The sequence below is a fragment of the Danio rerio genome, chromosome 24, assembly GCF_052040795.2.
Source record: "Danio rerio strain M-AB ecotype USA chromosome 24, GRCz13ab, whole genome shotgun sequence".
Classification (NCBI taxonomy): Eukaryota; Metazoa; Chordata; class Actinopteri; order Cypriniformes; family Danionidae; genus Danio; species Danio rerio.
This window is the reverse complement of record NC_141044.1, coordinates 6,393,221-6,411,057: the sequence shown is the minus strand read 5'-3', so window position 1 is coordinate 6,411,057 and position 17,837 is coordinate 6,393,221. Positions and strand designations below refer to the sequence as shown.

Sequence of the window (17,837 nt, the reverse complement as noted above, 5' to 3'; positions counted from 1 at the left end):
ACACCATCCTCTAAAACTGATCAAGCTATGCGTATTTGTGCCGCAGGGTGTGCGACTGGTGTCTTAAAATAACCAACACACCATTGTAAGTGGGTCAGAGCTGGACGAGGTTGCCAAAGGCCTGCACATGCACCAGTGGACATACTGAGCTACATCCTGGTCATTTTACCCCGCAAGCGAAAGTGAAGGATGATACTGTGTCTGTTTAATGCAGGTCAGCAGAGCACTGACACTTACATTATGACAGTATTAAATGTAGGGCAGCTATGGATATGGCTGTCATTCATAGCCATTTTAATGGATCACTTCAAAAAAAAAAAAAAAGTGCATGGTTAAATCTGTTCACACACACGAGTTTTATGAGTAATATAATTAATAATACTATAAATAATCTGTGCTGGGTGGTAAGTGATTACATGTAATTTGAATTATGTAATTTGACTTTAAAAATATGTACTTATAATTAGATTATAATGTATTTTAATACATGACTACAATTGAAATATGAATAAAATTAATTCTTACTAAATACAATACTAAAAATACAATAAGATCGTCTTTTTTAAATGACTATAAATGATTTACACAGTTTAAGTAAATTATGCATAATGTGTATATTACATTTCTTTTTTACATTTCAGAATAATTAATTGTGTCACAGTTTACTTGGATGATTACTACATTAGCTGTGTACAAATGTATGTTGAATGCATGAACTGTAAAATAATTTACAAATATATACCAGGAAAACAAGTATTGAACACATGCAGAAAGGGAGGCGTAAAAGCCCAGGCAGCAGCTGAACTCCTTATCCCTAAAATATTTACCGTAAGTCACCCTAGAGTAATTTTATGATTTAAAAGGTGTGTAGTACATTCATACAAGTCCTCACTTATTTACTACAGGTGAGAATTTACCCATAATTTCAATCATATTTATACAGTACACAAATATTGATGATTTTTTTACAGTAAATCACCCTACTGTAATTTTATGATTTCAAAGGTGTGTAGTACATTCATAGAGTCCTCACTGACTTACTACAGGTGAGAATTTACCCATAATTTTAATCATATTTGTACAGTACACAAATATTGATGATTTTTTTTACAGTAAATCACCTTACTGTAATTTTATGATTTAAAAGGGTGTAGTACATTCATATAGGCCAGACTGAGTTACTACAGATGAGATTTTACCCACACTTCATATTCATATTTGTAAAGTACACAAATATTGATGAAACATTTACAATAAATCACCCAACTGTAATTTATTATATTAAATTGTGAAGTACATTCACAGAGGCCTCACTGACTTACTACAGGTGAGATTTGAATCATACTTTTATTCATTTTTGTACAGTACACAAATATTGACAAAACATATTTACATTAAATCACGTTACTGAAGTTTTATGACTTTAAAGGTTGTAGTACAATCACAGAGGCCTCACTGACTTACTACTTTTACCCATATTTTCTTTCAAATTTGTACAGTACACACATATCGAAGAAAAATGTTTACAGTAAGTCACCCTACTGTTGATTTTAAAGGTTGTAGTACATTAACAGATGCCTCGCTGACTTACTACAGCTGGGATTTTATCTATGTTTTCATTCAAATTTGTACAGTACACAAATATTAAATAAATCTCTCTCTCTCTCTCTCTCTCTCTCTCTCTCTATATATATATATATATATATATATATATATTATATATATATTATATTATATTATATATTATATAATTACTCTAACATGATTTTAAGTTTGCTAATGTAAAATTGTATAAATATAACCATTTTTATTAATATATTAATATTAGATTTTTTTTCTAAAAATATTTGGTTCAAATGTCACTCTTGATATTTCTTGACAGGTTCCAAAACTATTTTCTGACACAAGGGGGCAGACACGCATTCTGCTGTTGGCATTTGGGATAAAAAAAAAAGGAAAATGAACTTTCTTTGTGGCACAAGCAGACATACACCAGCATTGTGGTTTTAGGGGGTGTGTTTGTAGGATATGAGTCGATTGGATGCATGTTGTTTTTTGGACCGAAGTCAAACTGTGAAATTCTGTGGGTTTCTCATGTCCTGTAATCATGTAACATGGATAAACAAAAGTCACTTCTGACATGTTTATTGAGCACAAACGACACAAACTGTATGCGTGCACACTTAGGAAAACAAAAGCAAGTACTCACCGCCTCTATCCATGTACTGTTAATCAAGCTTATATGTGTACCAAAATAATCCTTATGCATATGAAATAATGAAACATTCTATATTAATGAGATTTCATTACTAACCAAATCAAGGCATTTAACAACCCAATCTCTTTTCAATTTCCGATTCCTGGCTGTGTTGTTTTATCAACAAGTCTGCAGGTACTGACATCGCTCACATGTTCTCCATCTGGTTGGCACTGATAAGAACTTCCAAAGGGCTTCTGGGTAATAGTCTTCACCGGCTTAAAAAGCTTGGATGTAATGTATTCTGGCTGCGGCGGCCCTGCATCTCTGCTCTGCACAATCAGCTGTGAAGTGTGTGCTTGTCAGAGGCGAATGATGATTCACGCTGCACCCCCATTTCAGACAGAGAGAGACACACAAAATGGCTGCTCTCGGGGCCAGAGGGGGAGCCAAAAATTGTCACGGCAAACTGAAAATTGCGGCAGAGAGTCAATGGAAAAATACTGTTTCACGCTCCTGGATAAATCCGCTGCAATTTAGATATCATGTCAGTCGCCACTGGAAGTGTGCGATGGAAAAGAATTTGCACTAAGGATGAGATTTGAATGTTATATTGGTGTCTTGATTTTTTTCAACACCTTTCTAAACATAATAGTTTTAATACCTCATTTCTAATGACTGATTTATTTTATCTCTGCCATGATGACAGTAAATAATATTTGACTAGATATTTTTCAAGACACTTCTATACAGCTTAAAGTGATATTTAAAGGCTTAACTAGGTTATTTAGGTTAAGGTTAGGGTAATTAGGCAAGTTATTGTATAATGATGGTTTATTCTGTAGACTATCGGAAAATTTTTTAGCTTAAAGCGGCTAATCATTTTGTCCTTAAAATAGTTTTTAAAAAAATTATAACTGCTTTTATTCTAGCCGAAATAAAACAAATAATACTTCCTCTAGAAGAAAAAATATTATCAGACATACTGTGAAAATTTCCTTGCTTTGTTAAACATCACTTGGGAAATAATAAAAAAATAATAATAATTCAAAGGGGGGCTAATAATTATGACTTCAACTGTATATATTTATTCATTGTATTATCACTGTATCGCGCCTGTAACAGTGTTTTCAGACTTCCCCTTCATACTCAATATGTATAAAGGACACAACCTCTATTTTCTGGGTCACGAGCTACAGTTTACCCCCCGGGTGTCAGCTTCGCAAGGTGCATGATGGGATGCCAGATTGTGTAGACATTACATGCTGAGAAGCAGGAAAAGGTGTACACCATGACATGATTGTGCGATTCTCCAGAAATACTCAATAACTTAACATACATTGTATTATTAGAATGGCACTCTTAAGCTCAGCAGCTCTTAGGTACTAACATTCCACAGATTTAAATTAGAGTATTGTATCAAAAATACATTAATTTAATGAAAAATTCCCAATGTTATAGTACAAAAACAAACAATACATTGGATTGCTCAGCAATGCGTACAATCAGCAACACAAATAAGCCTGATTATATGTTATACATTACTGGAAAAAGCTGCAAAACGCCCCTTTCCACCTCCTCTATCCAGTTGGCTCCAAGCGCTATGACGAAAGGAAGAACAGACGTCAGCAATGAACATGTACGTAGAGAGAATTCTCTCCATCCTCTCTCGCCTCTTCTTTTTTGAGCATGAGGTTTTTTTATTTCCTTTGTGTGTGTGTGTGTGTGTGTGTGTGTGTGTGTGTGTGTGTGTTCAACCCATCCCTTTTTTAGATGTGTATATATATAAATATATATAAGATTGTGCTCTAAAATTCATCGCTTATTGTTTGACCGCCTTGCGTTCTCTCTGAGGAGTTAATGACAGGGAAAATTAGAATTGGACTGGAATTATGTAAACCGCCGGTCATTATCAGCCAATCACAGCCTGTCATTTCAGCGGATACTGATAGATGGGGTGTAGAGTGGTAACCATTGGAAACATGTTGTACCGGTAGTTGCTTAAAACATAACGCTTTGCAGTGACGGGATTTCAGCTGGTAAGGGGCAATGATTTGCCGTTTAAGCGCTCCATGATCCTGTTAATGGTCTTTGGAAGGTATAATCGTGCCCTTTGTGAGAAGAAAGGATAAGCAGATGCCATTTTCTTTGCTTTCTCTCTCTGTTTGACCCTTTGGATAAGCCTGGGTAATGACGCAGTGATGGGCTCACCTGTTCAGCCACAAAGGAAATGTCTGAGGGTTGGGTTTTTGAGAGCATGTGTGAATGCTGTTTGAGCATCTGAATTGTGAACAAAAGGAAAATCTGAAAAGAAAATTGAAAATAAGGCCCTAGTTACCACAAGGTGTTAACACGCATTTGCCATGTTTTAATCATAAGTAGTCAACTAAAAAAACACTGTTTCTACCTGGTATTAATCTGTGTTCAAATTCATCTTAGTGATCACTGTTATTTAGATTTCCTTGTGTGTTCAGTATGATGCACATGCTATGTGGCTTAGGAAAACATGTGAAAGTAAACAAAGGATGCCACTATTATTCTGTCTGTAATCTGTGGCTGTAAACATAGGCTCATTCTGAAACAGTAGCCCTATATACATTTCTGGAAATCGCTAATTATGCAGCCGGATGTACGCATGTCTGCATTTCATCTTTAAAACGAACGCTAAAGAGCGGTATGATGCCATTCCTAAGCTGACTGCACACCTCCATATGGACGGCTTTCCTGCTGTTACCTGTTTGTCCAGTTAGCTCGCCATGTATGTTGGTGGACTTCAGACACAGAGAGGATGTTACGCTCCTCGAATTTTGCGTGCGTGTCTTTCTCTTTAGCTCTTTTTCTTTCTCTCTTCGGTTTTACAGCTTCAACCCCCTTCGAATTGATATTGGCTGTAGAAGCAGTCAATCATCATTATCTTCAGTGATGTTGTGGCTTCGGCAGCCAATCTGAGTGGTTGCGAGGGTTTTAAAAAGACGACGAGTGGGACGCCGGACAGAGGCTTTTGCGTTCCTGTTTTGTTCTTTGTTTTAATCTTCCTCCCGTTATTTTTTATATTTTTGGTTTGTTACATAACATTGCTTTGTCAAAAGTTGTTCTTGCTATTTTGTTTATTTTCATTAATATTCTTTTTATTGGTAATTTGAGATTATGCTGATATTCTTTGTTTTCCCCGGGGAGATTTGGAGAGGTAGATCCTTACATCACAGGTGCAGGATTGAGCACTGGCTTTGTATTTTTTGGTTTGGTTAAGTTTAGAGTTGGTAAGTTTGGGCGTGTAAACTTTCGATTATTTTTGTTTTCAGTTAGGTTAAAGGATTATACTGAGTTAGTTAGATGTTTTTTTGGTTTTGTTATTCTCTTTTCTTTCAGCGCAAATTTTGCCCTTTCCCCCTGCTGGGTTTAGGGGATTATTTGTTATTATTATTGTTTTCGATTATTTTGTTATTATAAATTGTATATAATTTACCTTTTGTGTTATTTGTTGTTATCTATATTATTATTCTTTATCATTACTAATTTTTCTGTTTAACTTTTTTGTATAATAAATTATTCTCTTTTTGGCAGTATTTTGCTTGATGCATGGTTCTTCTTCTCCCATATTACACAAAACTGTCACAATATAAATGTTTTTTTCTTCAGTCCCTAGTCTAACATCATGAAGTTGTAACAGGAGTTGACCACAATGACGGGGTTCGAGTCCGGTGAAGAACGGTTCCAGAAAGCAGGTAAGACAAAAACAGAAGCCAAAAAAATAAAATAAACAAGTACATAACAGGGTGAGAATGTGGTAAAAATCAGAGGAGGGCTTTTTTCTGGATTACTTTTGAAAACACTATTGGTTGGGTTTAGAGAAGAAGGAGGGTGGGTAATTCAATCGGTCAGTCAGTCAAGCAGTCTGTCGACAGCAGCCATTGTTGGATTCACACGAGAACAGCAGGCGTGTAGACATTTAGGATCTCAAAAGGTGTACACAGCGGCCTCCGGTGGATTCGCAAAAACAAACGCCACAAAAACCTTACCTCCTGGGATGTACTTGCTGGTCTCCAGAATTTTTTATAGCGGTACATTTTAAGAATGAGCCTGGGTTAGTTTGGTTTGTTCACACACAGCTTTTTAACACAGATGGGACCAGACGCAGCCAACGCAAGGCGAGACCACAGTCATGTTTGGCACTGCTAATTCTTTGACGTCAACTAGGTATGTCTGAATCTTAAAACAATCACATTTATAGCCATATTAAGCTTAGATATCCTAATATCAAATGTAAAATGTTGTGCCACACATTTTTCATGGCTGTAGTTCAGGAGGGCCAGTGTCCTGCAGGTTTAAGCTCCAACTTGCCTCAACACACCTGCAAGGATGTTTCTAGAAAGCCTAGTAAGAGCTTGATTGGCATGCCCAGGTGTGTCTGATTGGGGTTGGATTTAAACTTGCAGGACACCGGCCCTCCAGGACCGAGCTTGGACATGCTTGCTGTAGCTGAATTGAAGTTGAATTTGAAGATAAGTATATGGTTGAGATAGTGATGGTTGTATTAGAACTTCACTGATGGTACAGTTCAGTGTGTATGTGTAACACTTTGCTTTCAGACTAAAACACTGAAATCGATTATACTATAGGTGTTCCTGTTAATGTGTCGGTACTATTCCTGTCCATTTTTGTGGCATCTTCCATTGATTATGTCAAATGTGATTACCTCACAATGGCGTATCTGCAGGAGGTTGTAATGAAATATAAGCGCGGATCTGGCTGGCTGTTGGTCGTGCTCAGGCGAGGTGACACAGACTCATCAAACCAGGGCAAGAGCTTGATGAGATGGATGGAAAATCCTCCCTCAGGCTTGGAGAAACTGTGAACCAACCAGCGTCCTATACACATTTTCTTATGCATTAGCAATGTAGAAGACGTGGAAAAGGTGACATCTCAAGATGATTTGATTGGTTATGTATTATTATTATTTTATTTAATGTTTGCTAAGACGAGCATCGTTTTCATTTTGCTCAAATTAAATGTTTGTTCACTAACCTCATGTACTGCAATCTGGCAGGTAATGGTGCATTCAGATTAGTGTAGCTGGAAAGCAAGCAAATGAAAAGGATTCTGATTGAAACTGTAATTTTGATTGTAAGGGTGCTTTCACACCTGCCTTATTTAATTCCGTTGAATCGCACTAGAGTTCGTTTTCCCTCTTGGTGCGGCTCGTTTGGGCAAGTGTGAATGTAGCAATCATACTCGATTGCGCACCAGAAGCAGGTCTCGGTAGGCTTTCAATTGAATCCTGGAGCAGTTCGTTTTTGGTGAGAATATGATCCGAACTACAACAGCCCCAACCGCAAAAAGTACTGCGCCGAAGGCTGATGCGCTGTGCATTAGGGAATGTAGAGGATAAATATTTGTTGACAGCGCTTTACCAACTGAGAGAGAGAGAGAAAGAGAGAGGGAAAAACATTACTTGATGGATCGTTGATAATTTTTCCGGAAGATGACCATGTCGCAGTTTAACAAATTAATTCACGTCTCCTCCTGAAGTGATGATGCACCTTTGACGTTTGCGATGCATTAAAACATTGTTTACCAGCCGCAGCCGTGCTTCATTCTCAAAGTGTATAGTTTGTCTATAGTGATGTTTACAAACTATGTAGTATACTATAAGTAGGGATACAATCAGCCATTGCAGTTGCACCTCCATTGTAAAAAGTGACATTTTGTGTCTGTGGTAGTTTGTTTACGGAAGTTCCATTGGCATTTTCGCGCATTTGAATTCTGACCAATCGAAAAGACATTGTTTTTGGTGCTTTTTTCCTATTACAATTACGTGTGGGTCTCTAAGCAAACATTAGGTGTTTTTTTGGTAACTGAATGCATTTGGTGGCGGCATGGTGGTTCAGTGGTTAGCACTGTCACCTTACAGCAAGAAGTTCACTGGTTCGAGTCCTGGCTGTAGGACAAGTATATCTCTACAATATAAAAATTATCTCTACCATATTTTTTAACGGTAGATTTCTGGCAACCACAGTTGTCAGTTTTTTACCGTGAATTTTACAGTTCTCTTAATTATACCGTAAACTGAAAAACATCTCTGCCATATGTTTTACAGTATATTTTTGGCAGCCACAGCTGGCAGTTCTTTACTGTGAATTTTACAGTATTTTTTTACAGTGTACTTTATTACCCCAAAGTGGGAAGGATGGATTAACGATAGATTAACAGAACCATCTTTAGCATTACGTCATGAAGATTAGGCTTACAACAAGGTAGCAACACTTTACTAGCTAATTCACATCAGTATTATACCGAGAGGCAGATCACATTTTCTTTTAATTAAAAAAGAATAATTGTCATCTGAGCTGAAGCAAAGAGACAGAGCTCTAACATCAGACAGAAGTCGGATTGTAATGTGATATGATTGGGCCGGTCAGATTGATCTGCTTGTGTGAATAAGGGTCTTGTAGAGCAGTACATCTGCTATCTGCAGCAGCAGCTGGGGGGAGTCATGCTCCGGTAGCCCCTCACAATGGGGAAACAGATTTAGTGGCGCTTCGGCAGGAACACATTCAGCTCACGTCCCTCTGCGCGACAATGGCCTCATCATTGGCCACATCAGTCTATTGACGCATGCCTGCAACCCTCAGCGCCCATCAAACCTGCCAGGAGAATCTATTTCTCTTCATAAATCCTTTTTCAAACACGCCACCTTGCTCTCTCATCGCAGGAGAAGCCCTCTGAAACATTTTACAGTTTCCAAATTCGGAATAAACTGATTTCAGTTAACAGCGTCATATTGAAAATGCTAAATGATCAGTTGATTGGGATGATCTGTGGCTATGAATTTAATATGAGAATATTGATAAGTGGTAATGATTGTTCATCCATTCATCTATTCATTCATTCATCCATTCATTTATATGACACCATTTAATACAACTCGCCTTGCTTAAAGTGTTTTACAGTCCTATGGCTAACAAATGGAGAAAAAGAGAAGAGAAAAAACATCACAATAACATTTTAAAACTCTCATATTTGCTATAAATCTCTGTCTGTTGTAAACCCAAAATTACATTTAGAAGGTCTTGATTTGAGTGATAAAAAATGTACTAACAAACAAATCCGTAATATTTTTCAGAAGCAAAATAAAATTATTATAGCTAATATTAATTGGAAAAGAGTCTGGTTAACTTCCTTCAAATACACTATTAATAATGCAATTAAGGAAATACATTTTAAACAATTTCTGGAAGGACCTAGCCAAATATGTTTTAAAAAGACAAAACTAAGTTATTATTTTACATTAAAAAATAATTTTTATTATGAAAAAAAAAATCCAGCAAAAGTATTGAATATATTGTTAATCTTTTTTTTATTGGCAAAATATAAACTTACATAAATTATAATAACACTTTTTTGATTCCACTGTCAATTCTTAAAATTGTATTTAATGTAACTTAATTTATTTTAATATATATATATATATATATATATATATATATATATATATATATATATATATATATATATATATATATATATATATATATATATATCGTTATATATATACAGAATCAGAATTATAACCCCCCTCTGAATTATTAGCACCTCTGTTTATTTTTTTCAGCATTTTCTGTTTAACACAGACAAGATTTCTTCGATATATTTTTAAACATTATAGTTTTAAAAACTCATCTCTAATAACTGATTTATTTTATCTTTACCATGATGACAGTAAATAATATTTGACTAGATTTTTTTAAGACACTTCAATACAGCTTAAAGTCACATTAAAGGCTTGTTAATGATGGCATGTTCTGTAGACAAAGGAAAACATATATAGCTTAAAAGGGCTAATAATTTTGTTCTTAAAATGGTGCTTAAAAAGTTTAAAACTACTTTTTATTCCAGCTGAAATAAAACAATTAAGACTTTCTCCAGAAGAAAAAATATTATCAGACATATTGTGATAATGTCCTTGCTGTGTTAAACATTATTTAGGAAATATATAAAAAAGAAAAGAAAAAATCGAAGGGGGGCTAATAATTCTGACTTCAACTATATATATATATATATATATATATATATATATATATATATATATATATATATATATATATATATATATATATATATATATATATATTTACCGTTGTTATATCAGTTTTTTTATGTTTTGTCTTTTATATTGTGTTTTATGTTTGTTCCTGATGGTATATGCAATAATAATAAAAAATAAACAATTTAAAACTCTTCATTTACGTTTAAAAGTTGTTGTTTTAGCTTCACTTTAACAATTTGTAGGCACTTAGCAGAGCGAATGAAATGAGGAAGACCATTCCACTGTTTAGGACCTACATGAAAAAAAAGCTCTGATATCAGTTTTATACAATTCAGGCCTTAGAAATAAGGTTAAATGTTTCGGAGAGTATAAGTAATCTCATTAGCAAAGACTAAATCAGAAATTAGGATTGTTTCTACACTGTAACAAGCAATTAGTTACTTTACTTAAAAACAAAATGTGAGTATACACACTGTTACTTGGTACTGTTAAGTTGAGTAAACTTATTTTTTTTTTTATTATAGACATGCTTAATTTACCTAATAATAAGGCAACATGTTTAATCTCCTTTTAAAATTAAAGTTTATTAAAAGGTATCTTTTTTACCCTAACCATCTGTATTAGCGAGACACAAAAATAGTTTCGATTTCCACAGCGTCACAATAAAACAACAGCTTATACTATGCCAATTGTTTCCTCAGGTACTGATTATGTGCATAATTCAGTGTTAAAATAAATAAAATATTTAGCAATAAATAATTAAAAATAATGATAAAATAACTAGCAATGTCTAGCCAGCGTCTAGGGATGTTTTTTGAAATCCAATAATGATGTTAAATGACGTTGATATTTGTTTGATTTTAGGATGTGTTGGAAAGTGACATTGAGCCAACATCTTAATCCAACGTCATGTAGACATCAAACACTGACATTTATTCATCAGGTATGGCAACCATTGTCAATTTTAAGTTTGTTTCACAATATCAACTTTTTTTCCTGAGAAATTTGTTTAGATGTAGCCATTCTCCTGTTATTTACTCAGATTTTTGACTACTTCTCAGAGCTATGTTTTCATGGAAATTCTTGAAATGTTATGTCTTAAAATTATGTTTCTCAGAAGCAGATATTTTAAAAAGCAAAATCGTAATTCTCAGAAAAATAAACTCAGAAGTCGCTGTGAGATGTCAACTTGCAATTGATAGAATTAACTAAAATTATATTTTTTATTAATCAATAATATTAAATCCTCAAGATGTCACTCCTTCTATTAAAGAATTTAAGTAATGTCTCATAATTAATGTTTAGATTTTTCCATTTTAGATTTGGCGTCCTTATTCCCCAATGGCCTCATACATCCCCATCAGTCAGACATTTCATGATGGAGCTGTTCTGAATGATGATTATTATAATGATTATATGGTCTTCTTGAGTCCAGTGTGTGGGCTAAGATGCTTTCACCCACTGAATCCACTTCACTTTGGATGAGATAATTGTGTTAAAAGCTGCCTCACATCCAAATCGCTCACAGCAAATCTGTCCAACCATGTCTGAAGACAGCTGCATGCACCTCTGGTAAGAGCTATTTCCACCATACTTCCAATATCTCCTTCCAGGAAACCATCATCAGATCTCAGAAATCATTAATTTGTTTATTATTCATAAGGCTAAATATTGATCATCTTCATCGCCACCGTTGGCACTAAAGTCATATTATTATGTCGCTCATAACAGTGTTTTGGGAAAAGTTGGCTGATGTGAACGAGAATGGAATTGTGTTTGTGTGTGTGTGTAATTTATATCATCTTTGCAGGTTTCACATGATGTTTTATTGCTCATATGTTGCTTTTTTAGTGCAGGATAAAAGAAAATAGCTAATATATATTTTCTGAAAAATATCTGAATGCAATGAAATGAACATAATGCATGCTTGGTCTTGAAAACTAATATTGAAGTTGCTGATATTCATGTTTTAGCACGTCTGAACACATCATCAAGATCTCTTTTGAAGCTAGAGAAAATATGAGAGATAGATTTTTGGTCTTTTAATGAAATTATAGGGCACCGGTTCCTCACAGCAAGAAGGTCGCTGGTTCAAGCCCTGGCTGGGCCATATGACATTTCTTTGTGGAGTTTGTATGTTGGTGTCGGTTTATTCTGTGTGCTCTGGTTTCCCCCACAATCCAAACACATGCACTATTGGTGAACTGGGTAAGCTCAATTGTCCAAAGTGCTGTCATTGTTCCAAAATGAACCAATGTGAAAGCATTTCAGTAAAGCAGACTAGGCAGAATAGCGCTATTTACTCATGTTTTGTTGTTAAACTAAATAATTATCTACATTTTTGATGCAGTAAAAAGTCCCTTATGAAACTGAAAATAATCACATCAATCTTTCACCGGGAGATTTCAGCGGCTGAACAACACTTCTGTGCATATAACCCATTCATAACACAACACACTCTACATCAGCTTTGGGGGACTAAAATAGTTTTAAAACAGAACATTTCCTGAAATACTTTAGCAATGGTGTCGTCCTTCCTCCAGCGTACAACAGTAACTCCAATATTGATTCAGGATTTTCAAAAGTTTCAGTTCAGCATTTGATTTTGCCACGACTGTAACTGTCTCGTGTGCACGTGTCATGAACGCGCAGCGCTCATGCTGGCAGACACACGCTAATGGCGGATATGCGTGAACAGAGATGCGCAGAAGTCCAAATTTACATTTGTTGACAGACAGTTTGAGCTACTTTTCTGAATTTTTGGAGATATCAGCCGGACAATAATTAATTGGATGAACATTTTTCCGTTTTATGCCTTACCCAGAATATAAAAATACATATAAATACATTTAGATGATTTACTTTCATCATTACTATTTAGACTGTGAAGAAACTTTCAACCAGCACAACAAAACATGTTTCTGAAGACAATCACCTACTGCACCTTTAATTTAAAGTTCATAAAAATGATTTTCCTACAGTAAAAGGAGCAGTGTTTCGGTATGTAAAAAAATCAGAAAAAGTCAAATCTGGGTTTTGATGAGTAAATTAACCTTAGTTGGCCCATCGGTGGTGGGGGATTGATGAATTTGACATGCTTGTCACCCTGAGGCAAAGCCATTTGAATCAGCACCTGCTTCACAACAACCCAGACTCAAGTGTGTATGGAAACAATCACGGCGCCTGTGTAAATACACTGGATCTCCAGCTGTGATGCGCTGATTGTGGAAAGATGCAAAGAAAGAAGCGATGAGACAAATAGGAAGAGACAGCTGCGTGTCTTCTGTTGTTGAAGCTAATAGTGTACACAAACGATGCATGACGAAACAAAGGTCAAATTTTTCCCTTTTGCTTTGGCAGACACTGATTTTTCATAGTCCTTAAACTGTTTAGTGTAAATAAACTCTGGTTATTTGTATATTGATCATTCTTGATATGAAGTTCATCTGGAATTCTTAATACTTTTATGCAAAAATCAAGTTTATAAAAGGTTTAAACACCATTGTGTGAATATAGCAAGTCTCTAATTATAATCACTCTTCATAAAAACAGTCTGCGGCAACACTTTGACATTCTCCCTTTGTTTATGTCATCAGACAGGGAATGTCCCACCCATTATTTACAATTTCTCCTTCAGTAGCGTAAACAGCACTGAGTGAGAAGCAACCTTACGTTATTAGAGTTTTAAATCTGCTGCTTTCTGCTTATTAAGTTGCAACGTGTTGGTGACGTATGAAATATGTTTCCCGGTCCAAGCCGCTACTCATTTGAATTTATAAAATATTCATTTATGCCGACTTTTTAATCATAACACACGTTAAAGTGAATTTTAGATAAAATCATAGTGTACACAACAGTCTCTAGACTCTCTTTTTGGCCATCGGATATTAGGCGTAGACATATATGTATATATTGCAAACGTGATTTTCGAAAATATTACATCTCTTTGTAAACGTTTATTATAATCATTTGTTGAACCTCCCCATACAGTTTTATTTAGCACTTAGACCTGGAAGCCGCTTCACGTGATGTCACACTTAACAAGTGGATTGTGACATAGCTAGCTCCACCCCCATTTGAAAAGGGGGCTGGGAGCTCATTTGAATTTAAAGCGACAGTCATCAAAACGGCACAATTTGGATCAAAGCCTAAAAGTGGCAGTTATGAAACAATATTTTTTTGGTGTATTTTGAGCTAAAACTTTACATGCACACTCTAGAGACATCAGAGACCTATTTAACATGTTGTAAAAAGGGTCATAATTGGACCCCTTTAAGTGAATATGCTTGCAATACTTTGTACTTTAAGGAAACTCTTTTAGAGATGCAATCAAATGTAATGTCTAGTTTAGAGATTAATGGTACATTTTTTCCATTGCGTCTTTGAAAATATTGCATACAAACAACAGTGTTGTCAAAGATCCATGTTCATATACTGTATATACAAGAAAACAACAGAAAATGCTGTATTACGCCACTTAGGATATTACTTTACAAAGAAACACTACATACTTTGGTAGACTGGAGTCTGGAAGATAGGTCAATCCATACAATTGGATGGGTTTAAGGGAAGGAAGAGGGTGGGACAGTCGATCGGTCAAGTCAGTCAGTCAGTCAGTCAGTCAGTGGATAGCGGCCTCTGGTGGATTTATGCGAGAACAACAGGCAAGAAAGGCACTCGGGAGAGAAATCTGACATCTGAAAAAGCATGAACTGCAACCTCTGATGGATTTGTGAAAACAAAAACTGCAATAAAATCACCCCTGGTCGTATTTGGCGCTCACCAGAAATGCATATAGAGGTACATTTTCAGAATGAGCTTGGGTACAATCATGTTTATGAAATGTTATGCAGTCTTTGTAATGTCAATTTATGATGACGAAGACAAAGAGGTTGTGATATATTTGGTTATGTCAAGTTCTCATAACAAAGATATCACAAACATTGTCACCTTTGTATTTAAAATGACTTAACCGAGCTAATTACAATTATCAGAAGCATGCGTAAAATCTCCCACATATATAACAAGTCATGTCATGATTATAAAGGTATCATGACAGTCACGGACACACCCTTCAAGTGCCTAACCTAAAACTGCACTGCATAACGGGAATACTGCGTATATCATATCTTAACCATAAGCATCTTGCATTAGGCATCTTTCAGCATGGCATTTTTTTCCTATTGTGATCTTCATTGTCACAGTAAGTAAATGCCAAGCATAAAATGTCAAACAGCGAGTGAATAATGTTCTGAGTGGGATGATGAACCACAAATCTAAGTAGGACACATGCCTAAAGCATCAACCCACAGTCCAATGGAAAACATATGGTTTATGCTTCTCAGTATTGTTTAATTATTTTCATAGCCTTCTTTGACAAGGTCTAACTGATAATTTTGACTGATAAAGTTAGACGATGTAACCTGTGAAATTACAAGGCAAAGAATCTCCTTTAGATTTATAATATTGATTCATTGCAGAATAATTCACCACTCGACTGGATGAATGTGGACTGGTTTGGCTTTATTATCTCACTGACAGCAGGTCACATTTAACTGAGTATTATAGTAGTAGCGGAGATCATTAGACTAACTGCAGATGTTTCACTATTCTCAAGGTCTTTGTGAATAGGTAATGTTTACAATGGCCAGTGGTGGCAAGAGTACTGAACTATCATACTCAAGTAAAAGTACCATTACTTGCTTAAAAATGTAGTGCAAGTAGAGTAAAAGTATCTGTTGTAAATATTACTCAAAGTATGAGTAAAAAGTAGCCCTTCCAAAGTACTCAAGAGTAGTGAGTAGGGAGTATAATGCTGTGAAAAGCTGATGCGTTTACATGTAATTTGTGCAGGTGTGTGTAAACGTAACATTCTGTAGTGGATTTAGTTATTACCCAGCAGGCACATTACATCATAAGTCGTTAATATTAGGTTAGATATAGGTTGTGATGTCAGGTGACCAAAATTCAATGTCTAGCCAGTGTCTAAGGACAACTTTATTTTGATGTCCGCTAATGACGTTGATGTTTGGTTGATTTAGGTTGTGTTAGAAAGAGACCAAAATCCAACATCGAGCCAACATCTTAAACCAACGTCATATTGATGCCAAATACTGACATTTATTCGTCAGGTATGGCAACCAAAATTCAATGTTTGATAGACGTCATAGTGGTAACGTCCACACAACGTTAAGCTGTAACATCACTAGACGTTAATATTTGGTTGGTTTTGGGTTAAACGTTCAACATTGACGTTGGCCTGACGTTGAGTTTTGATGTCAACCCGATTTTCATTTCCAAGCAAAATGCAACATCCACATGACGTTAGGGTACAACGTCAATCTGATGTTGTGTTGACATCTTGTACCTGCTGGGTGTTCAAAGCCATTTCAGTCATCATACAGTAAACGTCTGTCATCTTCTCGTCAGTCACATGCGTTTAAACCGGGGGTGTCCAAACTCGGTCCTGGAGGGCCGGTGTTCTACATATTTTAGTTCAAACCCCAATATAACACATCTGAATCAGCTAATCAAGCTCTTTCTTGGTATATTAGAAACTTCTAGGCAGGTGTGTTGAAGCTAGTTGGAGCTAAACTCAGCAGGACACCGGCCCTCCAGGACCGAGCTTGGATATCCCTGATCTAAACAGTCTCTGGGTCAATGCGTGTAAAGATTTTGAACATCTTCTTGTACACTTTTAGTGCTTCTAAACTGTTTGCTGCAAAAATAAATTGCGCGTCTTGAGGTAGTTCATTATGATGCGATTTACCTTCAATGTGCGATTTGATTGGACAGGAATCACAGGACTGATTTTTATAATCGCCGTAGACAGGAAAAATAAAGTAGTGACTGCATAGTGAGATAATCAACGGATTGCCATGCATCAAAAGATTTTAAATAGACAACATGGAGGCAAAGAAGCAAGGGGCAGTTGCCTCAACGCAGTCCTTTTATGCTTTTTAACATCCTAAAAAATATATTTTGAAGATTATTAAATCCTAAATTTCATGAAGATTTTGTTTGTTTGTTTGTTTTAGGAGAGGGTTGAGCTTAACCTTTGAAAGTTTAAAACAAAGTGTCCTAATTATTTATAAGTTGAGCCTAATATAAGATTTATTTTTCATTTATTTACATTTGTATCACAGTAAGTTTTCAGACTGTACCAAAACACTGCCTGTTTAAAAAAAAAAAAAAAAAAAAACAAGGATTGGGGATTTATTGCTTATTCCTGTTGTCCTTTGTTGAACCGTGAACATAAAACCAAGGTACAGTACACACCAAACCATGACTTCTGTGTACCATTGCACACCTACTAACTATACATTTGACATTTAGTTACCACATAGGAAGTCCCCACCTTGAAGCATTAACTCATTTGTTATGTTTCAGCTCACTAATTTCTGGCTGCTTTCATTTCTGGTTAGAGCATGCACATGAAAAGGGACTGGTGAATCACAGAGACTGTACTTATCTGCTTTGAATAGGGGCCCAGAACAGGTAATGTGTCTGTCTGGCTCATTGTTTGAATTGGGGGGATGGAGATTCCGTCCAAGTAGGTTGTGGGCCCTGTGCCCACACTAATCATGGGGTCAT

The 17,837-nt window shown here is 35.7% G+C and overlaps 1 protein-coding gene across 2 annotated transcripts in view; it reads left to right on the top strand.

Moving 5' to 3' along the window:
- The window catches only part of myo3a (myosin IIIA), a 131,543-nt gene that overhangs the window by 2,948 nt on the left and 110,758 nt on the right, over positions 1-17,837 (top strand). The window contains exons 2-6 of one of the 2 annotated variants that reach the window (XM_087308339.1): positions 47-214; positions 5,837-5,922; positions 6,320-6,394; positions 11,109-11,187; positions 11,565-11,816. In XM_087308339.1, coding sequence (XP_087164465.1) covers positions 11,788-11,816 — 29 coding nt within the window. In that variant the 5' untranslated portion in view covers positions 47-214; positions 5,837-5,922; positions 6,320-6,394; positions 11,109-11,187; positions 11,565-11,787. Of the gene's footprint in view, positions 1-46; positions 215-5,836; positions 5,923-6,319; positions 6,395-11,108; positions 11,188-11,564; positions 11,817-17,837 lie in introns of those variants that run through there. The other variant, XM_087308333.1, reaches the window with a different exon arrangement.